We start from the raw sequence: 13,108 nt of genomic DNA, 5'->3' as shown, positions 1-13,108 counted from the left end.
CATTGACTTTTGCTCGAAGTTAGTCTTTTCAGAATTATATAGGTCTCATCGAAATTACCCTCCATTTCATGTTTGAAGCCCAGCTGCTTCAATCCCTCCTCATCATGAAAAAAGACAGGGATCATCTTTCTCACTGTTTGATGGCATTGCATTCTGCCTCTAATGCAGTGACTACATTTATAGTCCTCCAGTTCTGTTGAATATTTGTCAAACACAACCACGGCTGTCACAGAAAAGGTTAAAGACAGATCAAAACTACATGTAAACTACCATATCAAGCACACTGGCGGCATGTGTTGCATGGAATACACACACATTGCATATTAAAGCTCTCTCAGTACTCATCCATTAAACACTGCAAGGGTTGTTCAGAGATGATTTGCTTATGTGTGTGTGTATGTCTGTGACTGTAGATGATAATCTACTTGTATAACAAAGTTTTGATGCATAGTGTTGTTCCCTTTTTATTCTGGTATCAAGCATTTCAAAATCAGAAAGGCAGTGGGTAGGAGTTCAAGCCCCTTTACACAGCTACATCAAATGTTTTCCGTGATTGTACAGCTCATGTAATGTTCTGGGTAAATCTCCCTCTATATTGTGTTGTCCAATGCAATCATGTCAAATATATTTTGGTTTAGACACAGAGTAGAGCTGCATCCAGGATTCCCTAAAAAGAATCCTCCCAGAGTCGATACAGAATAAATTGACCTCTACAATATTAAACCTTCCATGAGATGTGCAGTGTAAGGTTAATTATAGACTAAATATGCATTACACTGAACCATTAAACATTCCTCAGACAAGAATAATAGTGCAGAGATACAATGAAAACACTAACACAGTAAAGGCTTGCAGCCTCATTCCTATCAAGCATTTCCAGATCACTCAATACTCACAGATGTTTGAGAAAAACTTGCTGTCCTGACTCAAATCTCTCGAAAGAAATGGATGAATTTGGCTGAGAGGCAATGTTGGTGAGGTGTTGGCTTCATGTTATTGAGGAAAACATTGTCCGATTGTGGAGAGGCAAAACAATGCATCAGAGATAAAGAAAAAAGGGGGAAGGCAGGAGGGGAAGAGAGAAAAAGAGACACAGAAATATTAGCTGTGCCAATGTATCTCTTAATTATAGTTTTTTGACTCAACATGACAATTGATACCTCTGTCATTCAACAATCATACAACTTATGTATTAAAAAGTCCTAACATCAATTAGTATTGGAATCCATTGAGTTATTTGCATTTTTCCACAATTCGTGTGATGTGCTTGTGGGGAAATATAAATTAGGGTTTTGTGGTTCTGTAATCTATTCTGAGAATTCTATTTCTGTGTTTATTTACATAAATGCATAATTGGCTTCAAGGAAGTGATGGTGGCAGCAAAGCCAGGTGAATGAAGTGATTTGGTGGTAAGTTTCAAATCGAAACAAGTTTATTTTAAGAATGTTGACCATTTGCAGAAGTGAATAAAAATTTATGAAGCCGAATTGCAACAGATTTTATTTATTTCTGAAAGATAAATAATTTAAAACTTTTATTTAGGTTAAGAATTCAGTGCTGAAAATTCTGCAAATTTAGAATATTCACGTGAAATACAGGAACTGCCGCAACAATTACATTTAATTGATATCGTTGTTACGAGGTTTCGTTACATGTATTATTTAATGGTAAGGGTCAGCAATGAGTCCCTATCCCCAACTGTCCATTGAATAGCTTGCTAAAGCCACTTTAGAACACAGTCAAATACTTCCCAGTGGGTCTGGAATCTCATGTCGGCCAGACCATGTAAAGGTGACAGATGCCTTGTCATTCGTGAACCAGCTGTTTTTGTATTTTTCCATTGACTCGGGTTACATGGTCACCATTTGCCTTCCTTTCTGATTCCAGGATTTCTTTAAATTCACATTTCACTCTGGGCAAACGATGATATTCCAAACCCTGGCCATCCAACATCAAACTGGAGTTCGAGAATACTGGTCCCATGATATCATCACTGTGATCCGAATGTTGGCAATGTACAGAAAGCACAGAAATGCAATAAATCTGACACTTTACATCATGAACAAATATTGGAGTGAAATACTGGCAAGAACTCTCTTGCTGTTCACAGCAACATCACAGGAGACTTTGCATCCACTCACCAATCTAAAATCTGTACCGGACTCTGTCTGAAGAGCCTGACTCATCGTCATTAGCATTTGTTGAATTCTTCACTGAATTATGAAAACGTTAGTCACATATCCCAAGAAGGTGGCCATCAGCTCCCTTTTTGAAGGCCTGCCATCTTGCTCGGCTAATTATGTTTGATCTTTCTTAAGAAGCTTTATTACAACCAAATGGCTTCTCAGTCGAGACTGTAGTGCTGGAAAAGTACAGCAGGTCAGGCAGCGTCCGAGGAGCAGGAGAATCGATGTTTTGGGCATAAGGCCTTCATTAAGATACCTGATGTAGTTGTTATGGCTGGAACATTGATTCTCCTGCTCCTTGGATGCTGCCTGACCTACTGTGCTTTTCCAGCACTACACTCTCCACTCAGATCTCCAGCACCTGCAGTCCTCACTTTCTCCTGATGGATTTCTTAGTCAGGTTCGGCACAGGAAAGGAACCATCGCCTTTTTGTTGAACAGGTCGGGCAGGCCAGGTAGGAAGGTCACACATCCTCCTCTGAAGGACAATACTGAACCATGTAACATGCTTCAAACCTTTGGTAGGTCTGTGATTATCATTCGTTACTTCAGCAGTTTCATTTCATACTCTTTCATTAATTGAAGCTACTTTGGTAGAGATTGATTCTGGAACTTTACTCCAAACCTTTCGATTGCTTATTACATACTCATAATGCCTCCTTAACCACTTTCTCAAACTGTCATATTAGCTTCAATGATTGTTTTATTGACTCATGGAACACGGTGGTTGCTTTTAGTTGTCGGTAGGTGTCCTTCAGAAGATGGCAGAAAGCTGCCTTTCTGAAATAACATCTTCCAAAATGACCTGAGGAAGGGAATTCCAGATTTTGACCCAGTTACAGTGAAAGATCGATGATATATTTCCATGTCAGGATGCTGAGTAGTTTAGAGAAGAGCTTACAGTGGTGCTGTTCCCATGTATCTGCTGTTCTTATCCATCGAGATGCAAGTGGGAGTGGGAAGGTACTGTGTAAGGAAGTGGCTAAGTTACTGCAGTGCAGTATTTTAGACAGTGCATACGGCAGGTTTGCCTGAAGAAGGGCTTATGCCCGAATCATCCTGTTCCTTGGATGCTGCCTGACCTCCTGTGCTTTTCTAGCAACACATTTTTCAGCATATGACAGGTACTAAGCATCAGATTTGGAGGCAATGGATGCTTGTGGATGTGCTGCTGATCAAGTGGGATGCTTTGTCCTGGACAATGCCTAGCTTCTTGAGTGCAGTTGAAGGTGCTCCTGTCCAGTCAAAGGGCGAGCTGTGCTATTACCCTCCTGACTTCTGTCTCTTAGGCAGTTAATTGGCTTTGCAAGTCAGGAGAGTGAGTTACTCGCTGCAGTATTCCTAGCCTCTGGCCTGCTCTTACAACCATTGTATTTATATGGAGTGTCCAGCTCAATTTCTAATGAACAATAAAACCCAGGATGTCGATGGTGAGGGATTCCGTGATGGTAACACTATTGAATGTCAAGGGGTTTTGGTTAGATTGTCTCTTATTGTCAATGGTCATTGTCTCGCAGGTTTGTGGTGTGAATGCTATTTGCCACTTGTCAGCTCAAGGCTGGAAATTGTCCAGATTTTGTTGCGTTTGAATGTGGACTGAGCAGTCCCAAAAAAAGTGCTAGATCAATGCAGATTTCACTTCTGACCTTCTGAGGGAGGGAAAGGCATTGCTGAAGCAGCTGAACATGATTGGGCCAAGGGCACTTTCTTTAGGAACTCCAACAGAGATTTGCTTTGGCTGAGACGACTGCCCTCTAACAAGCAGAGCCACCTTCCAATGTGTGAGGTCTGACTGCAGGCAGCAGGGAGGTTGTCACCTGATACCCATTGAATCCAGTTTTGCTAGGACTCCATAATATCAGACTCTGTCGAATGTGACCTTAATGTGAAGGGCTGTCACTCTCCTCTCATTTCTGGAATTCAGTTCTTTGTCCATGTTTAAATCAACTAGGAGAAAGTGAGGACTGCAGATGCTGGAGATCAGAGCTTAAAAATGTGTTGCTGGAAAAGCGCAGCAGATCAGGCAGCATCAAAGGAGCAGGAGAATCAACGTTTCGAGCATAAGCCCTTCTTCAGGAATCAGCCTTCAGAAGGGCTTATGCCCAAAACGTCGATTCTCCTGTTCCTTGGATGCTGCCTGACCTGCTGCGCTTTAAACAGCAACACATTTTCAGCTCCGGAAAACAGAATCAACCACTTCCGAGATGATATCACTTCCACCAAAGCCCTGCTGAATTTTATTGCTTAAACCTTACAATTCCAACTTTTAATGAATGCTGCCTCTTAGATTTATTTATTAACTTCCCTCAAGCTTTCTACTTTTAAACATAGGTTTATGAGCGAAACTACATATTGTCATTTCGCTCCTTTCACCCGGTGATAACTCTTTCTTATCTCTCTGACAGATAATTTACTCTCGCTGAAATAATCTTGTGTCTCTTCTGTTTCATTCTGGAAAATGGGAATGGAATTGAATACAATGTTGAGACCAACAGCAAACTGTCTGTTTGTTCTTGACACTGTCAGTGTGTTCACCCTCTGAGGGAGGAAGACTGTTTGTGCTGATAATACGGAAAGTAGCGCCTGATGTATCATTCTCAGCTGGCGCGCAACTTCCTGTTTCTATGTGCCAGCAGCAAGCCACACATCTCACTTCTGATCAGAAAATAAACCCAGGGGATACAATCTGGCAGAACCACCTGCCAATGTGGCCTATATCAGGACACAGAGTGTGAAGTGATCACATTGAAGTGACATTTGCAAATCGACCTTTCGATCTCTATTTCACGGTCTGATTCCAGGACGTCGTTGGACGAGTCTCTCGACTATCTAACAAGCTCATTCGATTCACTAATGTCTGGAACACATTGACATGCACCTTTTCATGTCTTTGATCGTGTACTACTTGTTACTGTCTCTTCAGATTTAATGTTCCCAGCTTTTGATTCTATCTTCTGTATCCATCACCTTCCCAGCCGAACACATTCTGTTTGATCTATTTCCTAAATTTTGATCAATTAAACAAATAATACAGTTTAGTACAGACAGGTCTGTTGGTGTGTCCGATTAACAACATCAATATATGAAGAGATCACCTTGGCTGTATCTAACTCTGACCGACATTGAATTCAAATAAACCACAGCACTGTGTGGTTTCAAACTTTGCAAATCCTCTCTCTTTGATCGAGCTTGTTCTAACGGTTAATTCTTTTCTTGATTATTTCAGAAACTATAACTAAAAATCCCTATTTTTAACCAAGTTTCAAATATTATTAAAAGTTGCAGCACTGGCATTTCCTACAGTGAGCTTTGTGGTGTTTAAATGTTCAGGTCAAAATTTGCTTCAAGCAGAAGACTGAACTATTGGTTTCTCTGAGTTCCCAGCCATTGCCCTTGCAGTTCCATAATAACTGCAAGCTATTGATAAGCCCCAGAATGAACAGAATGTCCAGGCCCTGTACACATCCAAACGCCATGATGGAGGCCTCGAAGCCCTCCGTTTCTTCCTGTCACGCCAACCCAAGCAGTACATGCTCAACCTCAACTACATTTCCTTTCAATCCTCCCACTTCCTCCAAACCAAAGGGGTAGCCATGGACACCTATATGGACCCCAGCTATGCCTGCCTCTTTGTCAGATATGTGGAACAGTCAATCTTCCACAGCTACACCGGTATCATTGCCCATCTTTACCACCACTACATTGATGACTGTATCAACGCCACCTCATGCAACCACTAGGAGGTTGAACAGTTCATTTACTTTACTAAAACCTTCCACCCTGACCTAAACTTTACAGGGACCATCTTGGACACCTCCCTTCCTTTCCTAGATCTCTCCATCTCTATCTCCAGTGACCAACTAAACATTTACTACAAGCCCACTGACTCCCACAGCTACCTGGTCTACACCTCCTCCCACCCGACCTCCTGTAAAAATGCCATCCTTCATTCTCAATTCCTCTAACTCCACTGCATCTGCTCCTAGGAGGACCGGTTCCACCATAAAACATCCCAGATCCTTTATCAAAGACTGCAATTTCCTCTCCCACGTGGTCGATGATGCCCTTGAACCCCATCCCTCCAATCACAACAGGGACCCCTCCTGGTCCTCACCTTCCACCACACCAACCTTGCATACGTTATATCATCCTCTGCTGCTTCCACCACTGTAAACAGGCCCCATCACTCGGGGTATATTTCCCTCCCTACACCTATCGGCATTCCGGAGACACCATTCCCTCCACGACTCCCTCGTCAGGTCCATGCCCCCCACCAGCCCACTCCCCACCCCTGTCACCTTCCCCAGTCACCACAGGAAGTGTAAAACCTGCGCCCACACTTCCCCCCTCACCTCCGACAAGGCCCCAAATGATCCTTCCACATCCCACAGAAACTTAGCTATACTTCCACAAATGTCATCCACTGTATCTGTTCCACCTGATGTGGTCTCCTCTGCATCAGGGAGACAGGACACTAACTTGCGGATCATTTCAGAGAACATCTCTGGGACACCCTTACCAACCAACCCCACAGCCCCGTGGCTGAACACTTTAACTCCCCCTCCCACTCCACCAAGAACAGCCGGTCATATTCCTGTTCAATTCCAATGAATAAATACAAAATAACCGAGTCTGAATTTGGGATGATATTAATAGGATTTATTTCGATCGAAGCATGAACAGATTATTTTGACTGAACAGGTGGAGAGATTCACTTCCTGAAAAAGCAGCTCAAGTGATATAAGCTGGCACCAAACCGAGGTTGGTCAATACTGAGGCAAAACGACAGCATCCAGTCTTGAGTGAAATAAATAAAGAAACTATCTTAACCCCGGAACAAGATAGAGTGTATTAAATATGAACAAAGACACGAGTATTTTAGGATATAATAGAAAAGTAATTTATAGTATATTGAAATGCAAACAGAGATGTGAAGTCTCTACATTCTTCCTAGCTAAATTAATCATTTCAGAAAAGCCTTTGTTAATTTTCATGTATCACTCGTCGGTCCATTCCACGAACCTTGCAAGGTCCTTGTTAAATCCTGAACCATCAGGCGATGGTTCTCAGTGGTTGTGAGTTTCATGTTACAGCAAATTGTGATGTTGTCCACTGTATGCCAATGTCTTAGTTAAAAATTTAAAGCAATCACAGCTCCAAACATTTACAAAATATCACTATGGATCTTCCTTGAGTCCAAAATAAAATGTCCCTTTGATCAATGATTTCTAAAATTTGTTCCCATATCTGTTGTGAAGGACGTTTTCAAATAACTTGAAGTGCAAATGGTTCACATCAGTCGGAATACAGTAACATTTCATGTGTTACCCCACACAAAAAAAATCAAGCAATTTTGTTGTCACGAGTTGTTCTAAGCAAGTCTAGGATGGACTGTTTTATCAAACAAAATCATTTCCAATGTTGTGAGGGCTCGTCTATCTTCTGTGCAATGATTTGAATTTTGTATCTGAATGCAGATGTAACTGACTGCTCTGGGTAAAAGTACAGTTTGTGCCTTTCACATTGTTAATGTATATTACTGACTTTAGTTGAATAAAGTGATGTTGTCCCAGGCATCGTCTGGCACCATTAATTAGACCATTAATTTCCACATCGCTAGCCGGAGTTTATTGATATCATTGAACTGAAGGCTTGGAATATTTCCGGTATGAATCATGTGAATTAGAGCCTCTGAACGAGACAAAGTAGGAAAGATGAATTGAGGAAAGATGAAGTTTTCACGACAGAGAGAGATCACTTCGCCCATCACACCTGTATCACGTGAAAACAGAACCTTCCAGCCAACACCCACTTTATAGCATGTTGTCCATAACCCTGCAGGTGATAGCACTTGAAGTAAACATTTGGGAACATTGTGTAGGGTCTAATCCATTATCAACATAGATATGATCTCCCATGCTGTAAATCCTGGCTTATGGGGAAAAAAGTAGGGGCAGAACGCCCATTTCTAAATGTTGTTTCTCAGGACATTTTGACAATTCTTGACTTAATATCGTTGTAAACTGACATGAAAACAATGCAGACATGTTCCCCAGAAATGCTGACAGCAACATACCTTTACTCAGCCAAGATCAGCAACATGAATTAAGAAAGTTTTAAAAAATCTTTCTTTTAACTGATTATTGACAACACGGTTTTCACAAAGTGAGAAGTACAGAAGGGAAGGGTGGAGGGCTGGGTGTGGACGATGTTCACTTGTGAGAAACAAAGCTCACACACTTCAATAATTTCAGTCCGAGACAAAATCTGAATCAGTGGTGCCCTTTATTTGACTCTTGCAAGATGGTGTGATGTCCATGTCGACAAGGCAGGGACCCACACACTGAATTCAACTCATACACGATATTGATGTAATTTGGTTTCTATTTTTTATTTCATTGCTCCTCCCCTGTTTACATCTTCCACTTCCCTAAGACCAGCGCCCATTACTCCTGTTTATCTCTTGCCTTATCCAGCCTTGTCTGTGACAAAATGTTTATTTCTGGCCTCACAAGGCCGCTTGACCTCATCCCGCTGTGGGTCATTGTTAGGCATATCCTTTCTTCACCATTATCTACTCCCTCCATCTGTGCCTTCCCCTACCATACTGATCCTTATGACCCTTTTAATTGGGGTTTGTTCCTGTGTTTCAGTAAAAGTGGGAAACAGATGTTTATACCTACTGTTTGTACAGGCGTATCTAGCTTTACTCCCTCCCCTCATAGCATCTTATCTATTTGTCTGTAATATCTACCATTGTTTTGCAGTCCCGTTTCATTCTTGCATACAATTTTAGCTAATACAAAAACAATTATGTATTTCCTCCACATAGTTTCCATTCTTGTTGACTCAGCTCTTGGCTGAAACAATTACACGCTGGTGTGAGTTCATTTAATTTGTATAAGTAATTATAAATGCAGAAGTAACACTACTTTACCTATATCCCACACACTGTTCCCTGATGTCTGGTTGCATTTGTGAGCAACAGGTGAACCTGCGAACCAGATTCAGGATGGTACTGCAGGTATTTCAGCAGATACTTTGTAAACAGAATTCTCCCATAAATCAGCAATGACATGAACATTTATTTTTTATTGTGTTTGAAACCAAATAAAATTGAACAATATGGTGGGACAAGTTCCTTTCATTTCTTTGAACTAGTATCAAGGGACACTCTCTGTGGGCCTGGGGTGGCAGGAGGATCTTTAACAGCAGAATGTGAGGGAACAAAGTTACCATTGGAAATCCAGATAGACTGGAACTTGTTTCACTGGAGGGTGAGAGTTCGGGGGGTGACCTCATATAAGTTTATAAAGCCATGAGTGGAAAGGTGAATGGCTCTAATTTACATGATTCATCCTGGAAATGTATGAAGCTTTCGTTTCAAAAATATCACATATCAATAAACTCCACCTGAACCTCTGGCTAGTGATGTGGAAATTAATGGTCTAATTAATGGTGCCAGACGATGCCTGGGGCAACATCCCTTTATTCAACTAAAGTCAGCAATATACATTAACAATGTGAAAGGCACAAACTGTACTTTTACCCAGAGCAGCCGGTTTCATCTGCAGTCAGACACAACTTAAAATTCAGACCATTGCACAGAAGATAGACGAGCCCTCACAACACTGGAAATGATTTTATTTGATAAAATAATTCATCGTAGACTTCCTCAGAGCAACTCATGTCAACAAACTTGTTTTTTTTGTGTGTGGGGTAATACACGAAATGTCACTTTAATACGATTGATGTGAGCCACTTGCATTTCAGAAGTTATTTGAAAACGTCCATCGCATTAGATACGCAAATAAATTTTACAAATCATTGATCAAAGGGGACAATCATTTTTGGACTCAAGGAAGATCCATAGTGATATTTTGTAAATGTTTGGAGCTGGGATTGTTTTCAGTTTTTGACCCAGACATTGGCGTATTTCCCCTATGGTGGGGGATTTCAACAATAGGGAACATGTTTTTACAATGAGAGGAGAAAAATTTTTAAAAAGATATCAGAGACAACTTTTTACACAGAGAATGGTTTGTGTGTGGGATGATCTGGTAATGGATACTTACAACCTATAGAAGACATTTGGATAAGTAAATGAATATCAAATGTTTGGAAGGATATGGGCCAAGTACACCCAGGTGGGATTAGTTTAGTTTGGGATTATGACTGGCATGGACTGGTTGGACTGAAGTGTCTGTTTCCATGCTGTCTCACTCCATGACTCTATGACTATTTATCAATGTTTCTCAATATTAAACAGTGCTGTAGTGACCCTCGAATGAACTGTTGATGTTTAGGTTGTGTCTGAGACACTGCGAATATTTCCTTCAATGAGAGGAGTGACTAGTTCTCCAAGTTTGACAACTGAAAAATAAACTTTTCTCCAGTATTGTTGCTGAGTAGATGTGTTCCTGCAGAGGCAGTGGTTATGGTTTGCAGTTTGCTTTCCACCAACTGGTCAACAGTGAGACAAAATATCTTTGATCCACTGCAGAAACTCCACCTCCTTCCAGTAAATGAACCTGGGAACTCAAGGACCTTTTCTGCAGTCAGCTTAATTGCTGCCAACTATTGTATCTGGCCGATTAAAGGGAAAATGAATCAACTAAAGTAAAATCCTACCAAACAAACTATATTTTCCCATTTACTCACAATGGATACATTTCACATGGCATTTCTTCTTTAAAAAGGAAAGTCACAGAATACAGCATTCACTGTATGACTATCAGAAACAGGACATTGAATGCAGTGACATTCTGGTTAGTTCAGTCTGTTTATTGAGTATCTTTAAAGCTCCTGAATATGAAGTTAATGGATCCAAAATCCCACATTGCAGTAACATTTGTTATCATCTCAAAGTAAATTAACAAACTTGAATTGGTTCAAACTCACATCACTTGTTGCATCATTCTCTGATTCATGTATCTCATTAAAACTGAATGGGCCCTTTATACATGGTCAACACTGGTGTCGTGTAACAGTGAATTTTTGCTTATTTTTATGAGTTAACTGCCCCTGTCAGAGCTATCAGTGAGCAGAGAAATGTACTGTTTATAACCTACATTCGTGGTAATGATTATTGTAATACTCTCTAATTTAACCAAACACTCCGGATGTCCCCAGACAGTTACCTGCAATGGTTTAGATGTTGAGGATTTTAAAAAAAAAACGTATGGACTGTCCTGTTCTGGTTCATTAGATGCTCTTTCAAAAGTTTACCTAGGCGTTATATATCACTGCCAACTCACATTTTGTTTCTCAGGCACACAGCTTTCCTTTACTATGCATTTTAGGGTCAGAGCAATTTGAAAAAAAAGATGCAAGGAGAGACATTCTGCAATGTAAGGAGGTGCTTCTAATCTCCGGGTCCAAGCTGTTTAGTGACATCCACTCACATTCCGAACATAATCACTTTAGACCTGCTCCATATTAGGTTGCCTAAATGGAATTTAGAAACGCAGATTAGAAATGGGATGTTATTTTGTAAAGTGAGAGAGACTTTGAGTGACAGCAAAAATAAAGTCACTCATTTTGTTGGTTAATAATATGATTGAAGTTCTTTTTAGCTTTATCTGCTTGTGGTGGAATGTAGAATTAAAGGGAGTTAACTTCTAATTGAATATTCTGAATATAATCACTTTGGACACGCTCTGTATTCAGTTGCCTAAATTGAATTTTGAAATGTTTAGTATGAATTACATGTTATTTTGTAGTGGGACAGAGACTGGCAGTGTCCTGGGAAATAAAAGCTCAATTGTTTTACTAGCTAGTAATACGTTTGAACTTTGATTTTAGTTTTATCTGTTTGTGAATGAATGTAGAAATAAAGGGAGCTAACTTTCGAATGAATTTTTTTAAAACAAAATACTTGCAACTATCATGTGAAACAGACCTGAAGCTATTCAATTTTACTCCCACCATTTAAAAAAAACACTCCCAAAAAAGCCATTCAGCAAAATAAATATCCCAAGATGTGTATATATCCATGTTTAAGCGTAACCTGGTAAATACATGAGCCCATGTGTTGGGGCTGTGCAAGCTGAGACCAGGATCCAGTCTCAGCCTCCAGCAGGAAACCAACAGGCGGAAGCTGTAAGCCTGCCCTTTCCGATGGCCATATAAATCCTAGGCACTGGACCGTAATTCAACACTCCGGGATCGGCTTTGTTTAGAAAGATCTTGACAGAACCGCTTCCCAGAAGTTATCAGAATGATTGTGTCGACAATTTTTCTCAGTTTATTACTGACTTTCTTATCATGTGAGTGTTTTTTGTTCAAGTCTGTCTTTGTTACTGTCTCAATGTTAGTCTACCTCAGGAATGTAAAAGACTCAGGCATCATTTCATCTGCATTAATGCTCATGGTTTATTTCTTGTCTTTTTTAAAGGTGTCCACTCGGAGATTGTTTTGACTCAGCCAAAGGCAGAGACTGGCCGTCCCGAAGGCAGCCTGGAACTGACCTGTAAAACCAGCGGGTTCGATCTCAGCAGCTACAGCATGTACTGGGTCCGCCAGGTTCCCGGCCAGGGTCTGGAGTGGCTGATTAGCTACTATAGTTCATCCAGCAATTACTATGCACCAGCGATTAAGGGTCGATTTACTGCGTCCAAAGACACTTCAAGCAACATTTTCTTGTTGAACATGGGGAACCTGAAGATCGAAGACACTGCCATCTATTACTGTGCAAGTGGGTCACAGTGCTGTGCACAGCGACATCCTCATACAATAACCACTGACAAGGATTTATCTCAAATTGGTGATTTCTACCGTGGCAGGAGCGTGAAATAATGTGAGATGCAATTTAAACACAATCCAGTCGGGCTAGTTTGTACAAATGTATAATTTTTTTCTACCTTCTTCGTGTTGATTGTCAAGTTAAATGCAGACCAAACCTGGAAAAGTATTCCAAGCTT

General features: G+C 40.7%; 1 gene segment (V, D, J or C); it reads left to right on the top strand.

Moving 5' to 3' along the window:
* Positions 1–12,324: 12,324 nt before the first annotated feature.
* On the top strand, positions 12,325–13,010 carry LOC132808805 (Ig heavy chain V region-like). The segment is given in 2 exon segments: positions 12,325–12,454; positions 12,583–13,010. Coding segments are annotated over 2 exon segments (450 nt in total).
* Positions 13,011–13,108: the final 98 nt, after the last annotated feature.

Source organism: Hemiscyllium ocellatum (assembly GCF_020745735.1).
Source record: "Hemiscyllium ocellatum isolate sHemOce1 chromosome 40 unlocalized genomic scaffold, sHemOce1.pat.X.cur. SUPER_40_unloc_1, whole genome shotgun sequence".
Classification (NCBI taxonomy): domain Eukaryota; kingdom Metazoa; phylum Chordata; class Chondrichthyes; order Orectolobiformes; family Hemiscylliidae; genus Hemiscyllium; species Hemiscyllium ocellatum.
This window is presented reverse-complemented; position numbering and strand designations above follow the sequence as displayed.